Here is an 18241-nt window from a genome sequence, read left to right on the forward strand (position 1 = left end):
CTGTGATTAACAATCATGGTTATTACACAAAATATTGATTTCTGAACTCTTCCTGAGGTAAAACATTAGTATTGTTGTTTCTAAATGATTATGAACTTGTTTTCTTAGCATTATTTGAGGTCTGCAAGCATTGCATTTTATTGTTATTTTGACCATCTCTCATGTTCTGAAAATAAATACAAAATTTAGTGCTTGGAAATTCGGAGACATGTTGTCAGTAGTTTATAGAATAAAAGAGCAATTTACATTTTACTCAAAAATATAAAGAGAAAAATCATACAAACTGAAAATTTGGAAGTGGTCTCTTATTTTTTACCAGAGCTGTAAATAATATTCATTATGTAATCTAGGGGGCAGGTCAGTGAGGGATCAGTGTCCTCTCTGCTGTCTGCATTATGAATAGCTACTCAGAGCACCACATGAAGACCCCACACAGGCCGCCCCGGGGGCGCGAGCAGATCATTAACTGAAAACTGAAAATAAAGATTAAACAACCACAAGATGGATTCCATCAACCAACAAATCATTGTAATCAGTATAACGGCGCCGACCTGACACTGTCTGTAGGTTACTGAGCACAATCCTGCTGACGGGTTCACGTTAAAACAACACCATCATCTATTATCTATCTATCATCTATTATCTATCTATCGTCTATCTATTATCTATGTATCTATCTAGCTATTGTCATCTATCTATCATCTATTATCTATCATCTATCTATCTATTGTCTATCTCATCTATTATCTATCATCTATTGTCTATCTATCATCTATTATCTATCATCTATATATCTATCATCTATCTATCCCATATCTATCTATTAGATATCTATCATCTATTATCTATCTATCATCTATTAGCTATCTATCATTTATCTATCATCTATCATAATAATGTAGTAATAATAATCTATATTTCTATAGCACCAACATATTTGCAGCGCTTTACAAGTCAGCAGTTCACATACAACAGTCATAAGTAACAACGTTAAAGATAATACAATAATTAAAGCACAGATAATGACAATCCTGCTGGTAAGAGCTTACAATCTACAATAAGGTGGGGGAGACACAAAGTACAGGGGCTTAAGACAGCGTCCTATTAGTATCTATTAATCTATTATCTCTCTTTAAGAGATTTTATTGATACAGTATTACGGGATACATTTTGGAAATCAGCTGGGTAATGAATAAATCTCATTCTTCATTTCTAAAAAGAATGAATGCAATAATAGAGCTTTCTGTTGTACAGTGCAGTAAATGACTGGCAAGACAGAGGTGACAACCGCATCCCCCCTAGAGCTCCCCCAGCCAGGTCCCTCCCCACCGCCTGCCCTGGTCCCACCCCCTTCCTCTAGTCCCCAGCTGCCTGCCTTGCTGTCCTCGCCATTGTCTCAGACGTTCCATTCTAGAACGTCGCAGCCTCCAACTTTCCATCTCCGACCACCCAACAATCTACAGCCATGAGGGAGATCGTGCACATCCAGGCCGGCCAGTGCGGCAACCAGATCGGTGCTAAGGTGAGATCACCAGTATTCTCAGTATTATCGAACGGATCCTATTGTATGCGATCTGATCAGGATAGATGATGACTGTACAGAAGAAAATAATGAGACTAATTAACCCATTCTGTAGATTAAAATGTCTCTGTTTGAAGTGATGCTGTTTGATTTGGTTAAGATTTTATTAAAGAAAAAAAAAAAGGTACAAAAATTACAAAAAGCTAGCGAGGCGGATCCTGGCCAGGGGCTTGAAATGGCGGTAACATTGGTGCTAGCTGTAATGGCATGATGAGGTCTGTAGGGTTACATTCTTCCAATGTGGTCGGAGCCGACTGCTCTCCACCAGCGGTGGAGCTATATATATATATATATATACATATATATAATCATTCTTCTAACCTTACACGTAATAAATATTTTATTTTTTTCTTTTAATTTTATTTTGTCTTCTGAAATTCATCATTTCTGAAAGGGATTCTATTTGCTGCAATCATTTTCTTGTTGCGAAAATAGGGAAATTAAAATAAATAAATACAATTTATTTATTTTATTTTTTATAAGTACCCTTGCAGTGCTGGAAGCATTTTAATGAATGCAGAACAGGGATGGCATTGAAAATGCAACTGATTATAATATTTGATTGCTAAGCTTAAAAAGATATATATTAAAAGAAAAAGATATATGAGGATTTTATAATATATTTGTAGAGTGTATATATTTATATATGTAATAAATGTACATGTTAAATGTTGATGATTTAATATTTTAATTTTTTTTTTCATTGTATTGGATTGCTTTTGAGCAGTCTAGATTGTCAGATGCCTGTGGTAACAATGTGCGGCTCTGACCCAATGGATTGCTGATCTCTGAGAAGCCTTTTCTCATTCTTGCGGAGGAGGATCAGCGATCTATGGCGCCAACTCTCTCCTCTCCTCCTCCCTCCCTGCTCCTCCACTCTTTGTTCTCCCTCAGTCTGTATAACAAGGAGGGAGTTTCCTTAAAATCGTATTTGTGGCGTTGTAAAATCCCTAAAACCCCACTGGGGAGCGGTAGGATAGCCTTTCCAGGAGCAGGCTCGCCCATTAGCACCAATATTTGCCCAATTCTCCCTGGAAAAAACCCCAGTGACGTAGGTAGTATCTGCAGTGCAGCAGAGCTGGGCAGTAATGCTATTACTGGTGGGATTAGGGGATGGGTGGGTATCTGTACAGCCATCTGCAGGGCAGGGCATGGAGAATCGCATGGACGCAGGTTACATTACCAGAATCACATTACAGACATTAGACATTTTTGCTATGCATTTTTAAAATAAAATTTGTTTTTAGATACTCATTCGACTATAACAATTTGCGATTTGCCCAAAGTCCAGATATTGCCACGCGTAATACAGTCCACGTCTCCTACAATTCTAGGGGCTATAAATAGGATCGGGAACTCCCTATTATAACGGGTTGGCAACATGGCAGATGATGGCTCGGATAGCGGATGTGCGCTATGCATTCATTGTGAGTTGGCTGCTGATGACAGCTTGGTACAGCTGCAGTGCCACACCCTGGGGTGTAAGACGCCATCCCCCACACTGGAGACATAGGAGTGCACATTGCATCCGTCACATCAAGAAACCGTTTATCATCCTTTATGGGAAAGAAATGGATTGCAATTATTGTATTCATATAGTACACTGTCTGTAGAGATAAAGGATAGATAGATAATAGATAGATAAAAGATAGATAATAGACAGATAGATGATAGATAAATAGATAATAGATAGATAGATACAGTAGATAAATATATAATAGATAGGCGATAAATAGATATATAGATAGGTGATAGATAATAGATACATAGAAAAAGGCTTTTGAAGTCGAAAGGTTGCACCACGCCACGTTGGCCTAATAAAGTCCACTCTTACATTTTTTGCTAAACCTGGAGTGCTGCGTCCAAATTCTTATTCCTGTATATTTGGCAAGTATATGGATTAGGTGCTGGGAGGCCTGTGCACCCACTTGATTGCATGTGCTGTTCCATTTTTTTCTAGCTAGATAGATAATAGATAGGTGATAAATAGATAATAGATTGATAGATAGATAATGCATAGATAGATAATAGATTGATAGATAGATAGATAATAGATATACAGATAGATATATAGATAATAGATAGATAATGCATAGATAGATAATAGATAGATAGGTGATAGACAGATAATGGATAGATTATAGATAGATAATAAATACATAATAGATGATTGATAGATAAATAGATTGATAGATAGGTGATAGATAGATGATACATAGATGACAGAGAGATATAGATGGATAGATTATAGATAGATATTACTAACTGATTATTAGATGCTGATATGAGGGAAATAGATATTTATTAGATAATATTCATTCATTTGTAATTATACACTGATTATTATGGATCAAGGTGACATATCCTAACTGATCCACTAGTAATACAAATCAGGTTTCGATGCCATCATTCTCCCAATTCTGCCTCCGTGACATAATTTGGGGTAAATAGCCAGGTCTCGATCCCCCACTCCTCCATTCGCCCATTTCTAAGGCTGTATTGTTCTCTTGATTTCCTCTTTTCCTCTGCTGATGTGGATTGATGGGGGAGGGGAAGCAGGTCAGTGCAAGTGAAGAGGCAAGGCAGCTAGAGAAGGGTGGGGGAGGTCTGGCTTCTTTGCAGAGAACGGAAACTATTGTAAGCTCATGGAGACATAGAAGGCACAAGACTCCTTTAGAGAAGCATGTGCTGTTTGGCTGCTTGAAGGCTCCATGAAAGCTGATATTTTGGATTCACGTTGGGACCTTGGTGAAGAACTTGCATCTGGGTCAACAAATTAGTTAAATGTTAGAAAAGGGGATGTGGTTTCTGCTTCCTGTTTACTACAATCACAAGATCTCCGATTGCATCTCCTGTCAGACACGCTCTTACACATATAGTCTTACAATAATCGTTATTCCTTCCTATCTTCTAGTTTTGGGAGGTGATTAGCGACGAGCATGGAATCGACCCAACAGGGACATACCATGGTGACAGCGACCTGCAGTTGGACAGGATCAGTGTCTACTACAACGAGGCAACAGGTACTAAAAGGGTGTCCTCTCTTTTTTCTGCCCCCCTTGAAAGACAGACTAACATATTGTCCAACAGAAAAAAATGTAAAACGTCTCAAAAACACTGTGCACATAATCCAAGCAGATTTGCAACAGATTTCCCAATATATCATGCATAGTAGCCGGCTGTTTTTGAGAAGGCCACCAATCTAGAAGATCACTAAAATTTTAAGACTATGACGTTAAATCTTGATGTGTACATAATATGTTGGTCCTTACTTTATGTTTAGGTGGCAAATATGTCCCCAGAGCCATCCTTGTCGATCTGGAGCCAGGAACAATGGACTCTGTCCGATCCGGGCCCTTCGGACAGATATTCAGGCCCGACAACTTTGTTTTCGGTGAGTTGCTCTTCTAGACCCTAGACCTATAGGATCTTCTGATCATCACTGATATAGAAACTTGTCTAGGGGTTGTTAGTAGAAGATCTTGAGGGAATGTCCTGTAAGGTCTTCTGAAATGGAAGGTCTAAACAGTATATTCGTAATACCATCATGAAGTCGACCTTTTGCTTGTGCGATTTTGCTTTCAAGGTCTCTAACAAGTATTAATTTTGGATTTCTTTTCCTTCCTCAGGACAAAGTGGTGCTGGGAACAACTGGGCTAAGGGCCACTACACAGAAGGAGCTGAGCTGGTAGACTCTGTGTTAGATGTAGTGAGGAAGGAGGCTGAGAGCTGCGACTGTCTTCAGGGCTTCCAACTTACACATTCCTTGGGTGGTGGTACTGGTTCTGGTATGGGCACACTCCTCATCAGCAAAATCCGGGAGGAGTATCCTGACCGTATCATGAACACATTCAGTGTGGTGCCATCTCCCAAGGTATCTGATACAGTTGTGGAACCATACAATGCCACACTCTCTGTGCATCAACTGGTTGAGAACACAGATGAGACCTACTGTATAGACAACGAGGCCCTCTACGACATCTGCTTCCGCACTCTAAAGTTGACAACCCCAACCTATGGGGATCTCAATCATTTAGTCAGCGCCACAATGAGCGGAGTAACCACATGCCTACGTTTTCCAGGTCAACTCAATGCCGATCTCCGCAAACTGGCAGTCAACATGGTCCCCTTCCCACGTCTCCACTTCTTCATGCCAGGGTTTGCCCCACTAACCAGCCGAGGTAGTCAGCAGTACCGGGCACTGACCGTACCAGAGCTCACACAGCAGGTGTTCGATGCCAAGAACATGATGGCTGCTTGTGATCCACGACACGGCAGATACCTGACAGTGGCAGCAGTTTTCCGTGGCCGCATGTCCATGAAGGAAGTGGATGAGCAGATGCTCAATGTCCAGAACAAGAATAGCAGTTACTTTGTAGAATGGATCCCCAACAACGTGAAGACCGCCGTGTGTGACATCCCACCACGTGGGCTTAAGATGGCAGTCACCTTCATCGGCAACAGCACCGCCATCCAGGAGCTGTTCAAACGTATCTCAGAGCAGTTCACTGCCATGTTCCGTCGCAAGGCTTTCCTCCACTGGTACACAGGAGAGGGCATGGACGAAATGGAGTTCACAGAAGCAGAAAGCAACATGAACGACCTTGTCTCCGAATATCAACAATACCAAGATGCTACGGCAGAAGAAGAGGAGGATTTCAATGAAGAAGCTGAAGAAGAAGCTTAAATTCTCTCTACCATTAACATCACCACTATCCCTCCCTTCTTCCTCATCTTTCCTCCTTCATTCTCAGGCTGAGAAAAAAAAGTCCTCACTGAAATTTAGCATTTCTTTTCCTCCATCTTTTTTCCATTTTTCAGTGTTTATTGCTCTTCTGCTCCTCTATCCCTTCTTTATATTTGTTGCTTCAGTCATGTTGATGGTGTTTTGCCAAGTATTTAAAGGGGTCGGATATGGCTTTAAAGAAGGCGATTAATTTTATTATAATTAAATGATTACAGAAAATAGGAAATAGTGTGATATTGCGTACACTTTTGCATAATATAAATCACAAAGGTAAAGTACTTACATTGCACACTACACAGGAAAAACTACACCAGGAATAGTACATCATCTGTCCGGGAACATCAGTTGTGAGAAGCAGAATAGCAAAGACAGAAATTCCTGGGATCCACACTGTGGCGTCACGGGCGTCCCCTTTTTAGTCCACAGGTTAACAGGGCTTCTGTCTTAGCTGAAGTCTTCCCCAACTTATATCTTGTTTAGAAACAAATGCTTGTGTAGCCAAGTATTACACAAGCCCTAACAAGTTCTATTTGTCCGATATAGTATCCCTCTGGCGGAGTGGCCAACTGTCCAGACATCAATCAACATCGGACAGATACATCACCGGATAAAATATGCCAAAGGTTCTCTGGTAGCAAATGTTTTACCATACTTTAAACACGACATTTCTCACTAAAAATTGATAACGAAACTATGCAGCAATTGGATAATACTATAAACATACGCTTTCCCACTAAAGCTTGATAAAGTAGCTATGTGGTCCAGGTGTTGGGAAAATTACAGAAAACACAAGGCTAATATAAGCTGAACTGTTACTGTCTAATATCTTAAAGGTTTCTTAAAGACAGACTACCAATATGGATTACTGATGGCCATTAACATCTTAGCACTACAGATGGTAAGAGTGAAGGACTTTAGCTTTTAAGTGGATACCACCTTGAGATTAGCATATGGTTGGTAGGTCTTTGAAGGCTCCTTGAATTCTAGGTAGAACTTAACCACCATCCTGAGTTCCATCGAACATGTCCGACAGCTTCCACAAAATTCTCAACCTTTTCTGTGGCCGAGTGCTGGTCTCTTCAGCCACAAATGGGTTTTGTGATGCCTCCGGGCTTTAATAGGAGAGATTAAAAAAGCCTCCTGGCATTGAGATACTTTTCTAGGTCTCATTTCAATGGTGATTATTTTTGGTCTTTGACTAGCATTTTCCTCTCTGACCTGTTTCCTTAACCCATTACTGTAACAGCGTAACATTCATTGATCACTGCCATTTTCCTAGACAGGCGGTAGTCATAAGTACGGCTCCATCTGGTCAAGGTCTTCAAAAATATCTAAAAAGCTAACAAATGCACTTACTGCCCTTAACGAAGAACAGTATTGAAATTTTTAAGGTTTCGGCCATACTCCTAAGTTCTCGGGCCTGAATTCTATGTCTGGATGGTCGTACTTTGGACGACCTGCGGGTAATAAGGAAACGATTGTATTTAGACAAGAACAAGTATCTCGCTTGCTAGCACAGAGAAGGAATTGTGGGGAAGAAGTTTTTTTCAAAGTGAAAAGTGGATGTTTTATTTTTTTTTTCCTGTAACTTTTATCTTTGTTCTTCTCGTCATTCTTGTCTTCTCTCTTTCTCTTTGATGCCCATGCCATAATTATTTTTTATTTTACTGTTGCTTTTTCATATTGAAAAGATGACAAGCCTGTGACCGAAAAAAAAAAAAAAAAGAATAAAACCTTTTTTTTTAAGTTTTGTCTGTTGTGATATGTCGTTATTTGCCGATGAGAAAGATGTGGAAGGATCGGGGGCTTTCCACGCTGCTGACGATCATTACTCAGAGGTGAATGGCAGCTAAAAGAGAACAATAGCTTGCAAATACTGACTTTAGAATGCTAGGCTGTCTGACGTGGCTGATAACAGGTAACAATAGTTTGAAGTAAACGGCACAGACCAGACAACAACAATAGACAACAATTTTTAAAGATTAGTCAAAAGAGTGTGTTTTCTTTTCGTTTTAACTAACAGCGCCACTTTTGTCCTTAGGTTTTATCCGATACTGCATCTCAGCTCTATTTAGGTAACTTGAAGCTGAGATGCAATACCAAATATATCCATTGACAAGAGTGGCACTAATCATTGACCACTTTTTTAACGTTCATTATTACACATAAATACTTTATAAAGTTTATAATGACCAGTAAAAATAAATCCATTCTGCAGTCAAACATTTGGGCCTTATTTACCGTAGATCAGTCAAAAAAGTGTTGGCCTAAGCAGCCAATCAAATCAGTGATTTAATTTTTTATCCTTCAATGTAATTGGTTGACCACGGCACAAGCCCAATTGACTTGATTGGTTGCCATGCACTATTCCTTTGCATCAAACAGAACGTACCGCAGCTTTAAGAACTCCTCTATGATATTGTGTTTGGTGGGGAAAAGCGGATCTTTAGAAATTGCTTCATTATTTCACTTCCCTTATTGGCCTGACCCTAAAAATTAGAGTATGAATGGTCATACCTCCTGGATTAGACGGTCACTGGCATGTGGAGAGGATCTCAATATTGCGAGTAACAGAAGGTTGTAGTCCGAAAATAATATAAACTAACTTTTGAATAGAGGAAACTAAAATAATCTGCAATATCACAATCTGAAGCAGAAAGAACATGTTGGATTTATTACATGGAAGGGTTATATATATATACAGTATATATATATATACAGTGGGTACGGAAAGTATTCAGACCCCTTTAAATTTTTCACTCTTTGTTTCATAGCAGCCATTTGGTAAATTCAAAAAAGTTCATTTTTTCTCATTAATGTACACTCTGCAACTCATCTTGACTGAAAAAAAAGAAATGCAGAAATTTTTGTAAATTTATTAAAAAAGAAAAACTGAAATATCACATGGTCATAAGTATTCAGACCCTTTGCTCAGTATTGAGTAGAAGCACCCTTTTGAGCAAGTACAGCTATGAGTCTTCTTGGGAATGATGTAACAAGTTTTTCACACCTGGATTTGGGAATCCTCTGCCATTCTTCCTTGCAGATCCTCTCCAGTTCGGTCAGGTTGGATAGTGAACGTTGGTGGACAGCCATTTTCAGGTCTCTCCAGAGATGCCCAATTGGGTTTAGGTCAGGGCTCTGGCTGGGCCAGTCAAGAATGGTCACAGAGTTGTTCTGAAGCCACTCCTTTGTTATTTTAGCTGTGTGCTTAGGGTCATCATCTTGTTGGAAGGGGAGCCTTCAGCCAAGTCTGAGGTCCAGAGCACTCTGGAAGAGGTTTTCATCCAGGATATCTATGTACTTGTCCGCATTCATGTTTCCTTCAATTGCAACCAGTCGTCCTGTCCCTGCAGCTGAAAAACACCCCCATAGCATGATGCCACCACCATGTTTCACTGTTGAGATTGTATTGGGCAGGTGATGAGTAGTGCCTGGTTTTCTTCACACATACAGCTTAGAATTATAACCAAAAAGTTCTATCTTTGTCTCATCAGACCAGAGAATCTTATTTCTCATAGTCTGGGAGTCCATGTGTTTTTTAGCAAACTCTATGCGGGCTTTCATATGTCTTGTTATGCAAGCATGAACCGCACCTCCAAAACTCATACAATGATCTAATGCCGCTAGGCAAAAATTTATATAACTGAACATGAGGTTCTTAGTTTAATATTCTGATCAGAGTGTATGAAGCCCACTGCCACATCACGGCAAACCTCGTAGTGGATCCTACAGCCCTAACGTAGCGCCCATGCTGCAAGACTGAGTCCTCATGACTCCAGACCACACTGCCCCACCAGCTGTGGTTTTGTGCTGTTGGAACGGCACGGTCTGGAGATACCGCTCCGCAACACGCAGGCGCGATAGCCTGACGTCAGTTCCCGGGCAGCGCGCACTGCGCATGCCCAAGAACTATTGGCAGAGTGCGGGCACCGGCATGTAACAGCAACACAGGAGGAGGAGGCGCACAGACGTAAGAGGGGGAAGATGGACGGCTGAGAGGCGGCTGATACAGGGGGAGACACCATACCTATGGGACTCAATACAGGTATAGGGAGCAAGTTATAAAAGTCAATATTTCAGTGTTACTAGGGATCAGAAACAGAAGAGCCACCTTCACAGAATGCAACCTTAGTGCTGCTGAAAGTGGCTCTTTTACTTAAAACGCCCTGGGGGGGTGACAAGTTCCCTTTAAATATGAGTGTGTGAGGAAAGGGTCTGAATACTTATGACCAAATGATATTTCAGTTTTTCTTTTTAAATACATTTGGAAAAATTTCTACATTTCTGCTTGTTTTTTTCAGTCAAGATGGGGTGCAGAGTGTACATTAATGGGAAAAGAATTTACCAAATGGCTGCAATGAAACAAAGAGTGAAAAAAAGTGAAAAATTTAAAGGGGTCTGGCCAACGACCGGTCCAATAACAGACTGTAGACAAGGTTCAGGACGACGTAGGTAGGGAGTACGATTGTTGGGACAACAATAGACAAAGGAAGGGGGAGTGTGGGGAAGGTGACTTGACGGACAGACTTGACTGGAAGTAGGAGGGGACGGTTTGTGCACTATAGACGGAGATTGGCCATGACAGAAGAGTAACAGCTGGGAAAGATAGAAAAGGGAGTGCAGTACCTAGAATTGTCCACAAGATGGCAGGGGGAGTGTAGTACAGGACTTGACATCAGCTTAGGGCTTAGGAAACCGCTTAGTCATGGGGGGCGGGGAGATAGGAACCCAGGAGGGAAATTCCCAGTGAGAGAGGGGATAAATAAGACAGGACAGGGTTCCAGGTTAGGTTAGTCCCGGGAGGAGCTCAGGTGGAGAGACTCACTACAGAAGACTGACGACGGTGGAGAGCTCAACCAAGGGACTGACAGGAGAAGACAGGAGGGTGGCCCTGACACGACATACCGCAGGACAGACGAGGCCCCGGGGGTACCGATTGGACGACGTCCTTGGGCAGGTGAAGCACTGGCGGTAGATTGGTCTAGGACAGCCCAAGCAAAAGATCCACAAGGAACGTCACCACGACTGAAGGAAAGGTGAAGGTACCCGGGCCTGGATACGGAGAGCTGTAAAGGTGCTGCGGTGTGTGGCTATGGTCGTCAGGGGGACGGCCAATAAACTCGGACCTGTTACAATTGGAATCTGCCTCCGTCTTGTCTTTGCATCGTCTGGTCGCGGTAAGCAGTGGACCACCCCCCAATCCGGGCCCCTACCACAACTGCAGGTATACGATTTGCATAATTCCGGCCACATTCTGACTAGCCTTATTTGGCTTGCTCAAATCAGTTGTACTGATTGAGATTGCACAAGTCTAGTCTGCATGTCTAGATGAGAATCACATACCTGCGGTTACATGCTCGCCATTCCCAGGTACCTGAGAATCCTGACAGTGTGCACACTGCGCATTGTGAGGAGTCACAAGACTGCAGCCACCTAGAGTGACTACAGACTTGAACCCCAAGGCCGGACAACCCCTTTAATATCTATTGGCATCTTCTTGGGCAGCACGGTGGCTCAGTGGATAGCTTTGCAGCGCTGGAGTCCTGGGTTCAAATCCTACCAAGGACAACATCTGCAAGGAGTTTGTTCTCCCTGTGTTTGCGTGGGTTTCCTCCCGCTACTCCGGTTTCCTCCCACATTCCAAAGACATACTGATAGGGAATTTAGATTGTGAGCCCATCGGGGACAGTGATGATATTGTGTGTAAACTGCAAACTGTAAAGCGCTGCGGAATATGTTAGTGCTATATAAAAATAAAGATTATTATTATGCGTATTTGCTTCTTTAATGGAAAAAGGGATGGAGGGCACCACTACTAGGGATCACCCGTTACATGCTAAAGTATTACATGAACAAAAAAAGAAGAAAGTAGCATGCAAATAACAGGGATCACCACTTTACTATTTATTATCAAGAGAATTTGTTTATTAAATTGACAAAACAACACTGCAAAAGTTAAAAACATTTAAAACTGCTCAATGCAGACAAAGCTATACATTGAACCGCAATAGGGTCATGCCCCTGCCAAACCCCAAATAAACAATGTGCTCCTTATAGCAGAAAAGTAACACCAATAGTCTTATAAATTACACCTAGGCAATATATATGATAAAAGGTTAAAAATGATGCAGCTAAACAATAAATAGGACACTGCTCAAAATAAAGAAAAAAAGGCAGATAGCGCAGATGAGAACTACAATCCACTATCAAACCAAGTAATTATGAAAAGACCTCCCCCTAGGGGCCAGGGTGAGCTTCTGCCAAGAACAATATAGTAATCCCCTAAATGAGGGGGCCAGAGGATTTCATACAACCTGGGCTTCGTGCAAAAGAAGCCTGCAAAGAGCAGTGCCAATATAGAGCGCCAATGCAGTAATGGATACAAGGAGTGGAGGAGGCAAGGGCACAGGGATGCCCAACGCATGTCGCCAGGAAACCTGGCTTCTTCAGGGGCAGTGGCAGCAGTGTGTGCAGACATGTCTTAAATACCTGATAGTTAAGTGCTGGCCATGGAACAGCTGGGAGTTATGGGCTTATTGGAATCCGGATGGTAACGCCAGCGTTCGACGATATCGGAAGTGGTCAGGGCATCAATGTATATGCACGAGATCAGAAAGAGGCAGGAAGCCAGTCAGAGAGGTGCACAAATATGGCCAAAAGTGAGTGCACTGCGCATGCGCCGGTCAGCGCATGTGCAGCAGCCCAAAAGTAAGTCTTAATATCGGGGAGATAGAATCAAGAGCTCAGAGCATGCACAGGGCACAGGATAACATCAGCCCTATTTGTAACATCGTTATACTCCCATATAATATGCGCTTTGCATATTACATGGGGATACCTACATATAATCATTTTTTGCCTTCAGCTCATTGTGTACAGTTCTCGCTGTATGAACCATCCACGCTGCATTTCTACCATCTCCTCTGGCGCTATGGGTGGCCTTAGTCCAATTTGTCCCTCTAGGCTGGAGGTGACTGCTCTCATCTGATGGCAGCCGTCAAGTGACTTAGGTGGGGCCAATAGCAGATTAGGAGACCAGCATGAAACCACTGGTCAAAAAGCCTGACACCACACAGTTAGGTTGTACTCGCTACATGACCATAATGGTACGCACGTGATAATGGAATAGTAGGGCTCTAAGGTTGCAAAAGAACTGGATAAGATCAAAGTTTTGAAGGATGCAGGTCCTGACGACATCAGTGCAAGGCTAATCAGAACCTGCGGGCACCAGCTGAGTGAGATCATTACATATCTGTTCAATATGAGCCTGAGAATAGGCATAGTACCACAACTGTGGAAATTATCGTGTGTGGTACCAGTTCCGAAGAAACCTTATCCGAAAGACCTTAATGACTATAGACCTGTAGCATTGACATCACACCTGATGAAGGTATTAGAGAGAGATTGGTTCTCACACGTCTCCGTCCTCTAGTGAGCTCGGATATGGATCCTCTCCAGTTTGCCTACAGGCTGGGCATTGGTGTGGATGATGCCATTATCCACCTTCTAGATAGGACTCTCTCTCACCTGGAGAAACCTGGGAACACTATGAGAATAATGTTCTTCAATTTCTCTAGTGCTTTTAATACCATACAGCCTGGTCTACTGAGAGTCAAGCTGGGCCTTGTTGGCGTGGACCTCCAACTCTCCACCTGGATCCTTAACTACCTCACGAACCGACCTCAGTTTGTAAAGGTTCGGGACAGTGTGTCAGACACGGTGATCTGCAATACAGGGGCACCTCAAGGTACAGTTCTTGCCCCTTTTCTCTTCACACTGTACACTGCGGATTTTAAGTGCAACTCATCTAGCTGCTACTTGCAGAAGTATTCTGATGACTCTGCAATAGTAGGCCTCATCACAGGAGGAGATGAAAGAGAGTACAGAGATACTAACCAAGCTTTTGTGGAGTGGTGTCAGAGGAACCACCTTAGGATTAATTCCGGGAAGACCAAGGAATTGGTGGTGGACTTTCGCAAGGGAAAAAATCCACCAGTCGTGGTGAACATTCAGGGAAATGACATTGAGATAGTCGACACCTATAAGTACCTTGGTGTGATCCTCAATAATAAGCTTGACTAGGCCCATAACTTGGATGCAGTGTACAGGAAGGGCCACAGTAGGCTTTATCTGCTCAGAAGGCTGAGAGCCTTCGGAGTTAGGGGGGCATTCCTTGCATCCTTCTTCAACTCTGTTGTGGCATCAGTCATCTTCTTTGGTGTGGCGTGCTGGGGTAGTGGCATATCAACCAGGGACAGGAATAGGCTGGACAAACTGATTAGAAGGGCCAGCTCTGTCCTGGGATGCCCCCTTGATCCAGTTCAGGAAGTAGGCGACAGCAGGATACTGACCAAGGTGAGCTACATGGTGCAGAATGATTCCCATCCCATGCATGAGACCGTGACAAAGATGTGCAGTACTGTCAGTGACCGGCTACTTCATCCTAAATGTGAGAGGGAGCGCTATCGAAAGTCCTTCCTACCTGCTGCAGTTAGGCTGTATAACCAGCACTGTCCAAAACGGAGAACGACCCAAACAGTGAATTGATAGATCCAAAGTTGTGATAGTCCGGTTATATCTTTTTTTTTTTTTTTTCGCATATGTACCTACCTACTGTCAATGTAATGCCTTTATGCATCTGTATCTGTACTTGTTCCTGCCTTGCTGCTGTAATGCTCTGAATTTCCCCATGGTGGGACGATTAAAGGATTATCTTATACACTGGCTGGCACATTAGCGCTGCATTTTCTATTTGACACGTTATGGTTTATACAGTCGTTTGTTCGAGAGTTTTTTTTGTATTATCTATACGCAATATGTAACCATTGATCTACCTGTTCTGGCATCTCCATTTTTCTTTCATTTGTGCACATCTATGCCATGTTTTGAACTATGTTCCCGACACATTCTATTCCACTGGTGATTTGGCAGGCAGGGCTGCTGTTCTCTATTGTAACATCTGCACAACATGGATCCAGGGTTTAATCCACGCTAAAGGCCCCGTCACACATAGCGATCTCGCTAACGAGATCGCTGCTGAGTCACAAGTTTTGTGACACAACAGCGATCTCACCAGCGAGATCGCTGTGTGTGACAGCGATCAGCGACCGGCCCCCCTGCCGGTATTGCTGATCACTCTTGGAAAGCCCTGGACATTTCTTTGATCGATGGTCTCCCGCTGGCCAGCACGCATCGCTGCGTGTGACAGGCGGGAGACCAGCGATCAGCTGGTAACTAACGTACACATCGGGTATCTAAGGGACACACGTCCCTTAGATACCCGATGTGTACCTTAGTTACCAGCTCCCTGCATCAGCGTGCTGGTAACTAAAGTACACAGCGACGCCGCGCGCTCGGCATCGCTGGTGCTGATCGCTGGTGAAGCTGTCTGTTTGACAGCTCACCAGCGATCATGTAGCGACTCACCAGCGATCCTGCCACGTTGATATCGTTGTCGGGATCGCTGGTGAGTCGCTATGTGTGACGGGGCCTTAACAGCCACAACTGGACGCTGCATATTTACCTTTTTTCAATGGTGGCTTGAGGCTAATTAGTCCCTCTAGGCTGTAGTTAGCTACCCTCGTCAGGTGTGAGTTGCTAAGCAGCCGGAGATGGGGCCAATACCAGAATGAGAGACCAGCACAAAACCACTGGTCTAAAAGTTTGACGACACATTGGTGTCATGTGTGATTAGTGACCTCATTTATATGAGTCTATATTTACTGACCTACTAGCACTCGTTACATTTCCCCCTTTTTATTTTACTGTCGTGGACTGGGCAGCCTAAACTGTGGACTCTTGACACAGTGCGCATGTAGCATATAACCTATAGCTTTTTTCCTTATAACGGCTGTAATTGGCTAGGTTGCCATATGACTGAAATGGGCGCATGTGATAGTGAAATCAGAGCTGTACTTAGGTGTATTGTATATCAGCTGGTATATCAGCGCTGCACCTTTTTAGGGCATGTCATGACTAATACAGCGGGGCATGTGAGGACTTTCCCCTCCTCTTTGACATCATTTATACACAGCACGCAACTAGCGATCCTTTTATGCGGCGCCTTTATTCCTTTTCTAAATCATACATCTATGTTTTGGTTGGAACCATCTTCCTGTTTTTCCCACAACATTGGTGACATGTCAAGTCACGCTGCTGCTCTCCTCTGTAGCGCTTGCACAGTATGGGCATTGGGTTCTGCTCTTCATAGCAGTCACAACGTGATAGGTTGATATATGAATGAAATGGGACATATGCGCTTTGATACACGCCCCTCATTCGTCACCTTGTTTGCATATCATGTGACTACTGGTCACTTCTATATGATAATGTGCTTTTGGGCAATTAAGCGCATGCGCACTTGCGACCGATCGGCCATCTTGGTATACCCTCTCCTCACTTCCTGTTTTTTACATTTACGGCATTCGGCGCCATTTGCCTTCGCCTGCATCCACCAGAAAGTCTCCACGTGGGAGCACCATGCAGCTGCTGTGAGTTTGCTATTTATTTTTTTCAATAAATACTCAGATGTCCAGTTGAACCACCACCCCTGCCCCTGACGAAGCCACTGAGGTGGCGACACACTTTGGGCTCACGCCCCCTGACCCTACGGCTTGGTAACACTTTGGTCATGCTCAATCTATTATGTTTGGACTTAGAAACTTTTTGTCTACCTGTACAGGTTTAATCTGATATTTGTGTGTAGATTTAATTTTCATTCCTTTGGATGGTACTTAACCTTCTGTATAGGGTACCCCAGCTTTATTTATTTTTATGTGGGATTCATAGTAGCCACCTAGTGGCCAGTCGCCATATCAGCTTGCCAGAATTGGAATTTTTGCCTTGCCAGCTATTTCTTAGCTTATTGTATTTCTGTGCAATGCTTGTCATTGGAGGCATCCCTCCTTTTTAGGCCTTTGGGGGATCCGCTTATTTATTGCGATACTGGTGTTATATTTTTTCAGTATTTGTCTGTATATTCACAACCATCCTCTTTATTTTTGTCCCTCTGATCATGTTAGTATATATGGGGTTCTAACTTACCTTGTACAGGTTCCACATATGATTGACCGGTTTGGGTTCATTGGGATTATAACATCTCATGGGGACTTTTTGTCCTGTTTTTAATTGTTTTTAACCATTTGTTGGTGTGTGTTTTTCTAAGACTATCTGAATAAATAATCTTTTGATATTTTCTTGTACATTTTGGTGATCCCTGGTGAGTAGTATGTCTCTTTTTCTTGCCTACACATAATTCTTCTGACATACTACAGGTTGGTATCCCATAGTTTGTGGATATGTGATGGTGCCCTCCACCCCCCTTTTCTCTCTACAAAAATACATAAGAGACATAATCCGGCATAGAGTGAGATAAACGGGGTAGTACGACACCTATAGGAAGTCCAGAGTAGACCTGTGTGGAAAAAATGAAAATAGACAAATAAATAATTCAAAAAGAAGAAAAGGACGGTGGTCCAGATTAAAAATGATGATCCATCAAGGATTTCAGATCATTTCATTTGAGGATATTCATGTAACCGGACAAAACAGGATATCAGGTCTCCAATAGATGATATCAGAATTCATGTGCTGGAATCTAAAGAGGAAAGGTAAAAGGATCAGTAAGAGCTCAAATTATGTCAAATCCTTCAAAGGAGGCCCAATTAGAGCTGTTTATAGAAACCTGTAAACAGTAGCTCCTCATTGAGGCCATGAGGGGCAAGACTGTTAAGGTTATGTATCCATTTAGATTTGCATCTAAGGAGTTTCCTGACCACATCACCCCCTCTGATGTTCAAAGGAGCCTCCTCCAAACCCATCATCCTTGGTGCGGCCATTATGCACATCCATAAAGTGTGTAGCCACTGATGAAATGCTTTTACCCTTATCGCGATCCTTTTTGGCCGTGG

The 18241-nt window shown here is 42.6% G+C and overlaps 1 protein-coding gene across 1 annotated transcript; it reads left to right on the top strand.

Annotated features, from left to right (window-relative positions):
- The first annotated feature begins 1364 nt into the window (after nucleotides 1-1364).
- TUBB (tubulin beta class I) lies at nucleotides 1365-8079 on the top strand. Its single transcript, XM_073548934.1, has 4 exons — nucleotides 1365-1522; nucleotides 4497-4605; nucleotides 4866-4976; nucleotides 5212-8079. The coding sequence occupies exons 1-4, from the start codon at nucleotides 1466-1468 to the stop codon at nucleotides 6267-6269; spliced, it is 1335 nt and encodes a 444-aa protein (XP_073405035.1). The 5' UTR covers nucleotides 1365-1465; the 3' UTR covers nucleotides 6270-8079.
- The last annotated feature ends 10162 nt before the right edge of the window (nucleotides 8080-18241 follow it).

Source organism: Dendrobates tinctorius, unplaced genomic scaffold, assembly GCF_039654945.1.
Source record: "Dendrobates tinctorius isolate UK_male_01 unplaced genomic scaffold, ASM3965494v1 ptg000158l, whole genome shotgun sequence".
Lineage (NCBI taxonomy): Eukaryota > Metazoa > Chordata > Amphibia > Anura > Dendrobatidae > Dendrobates > Dendrobates tinctorius.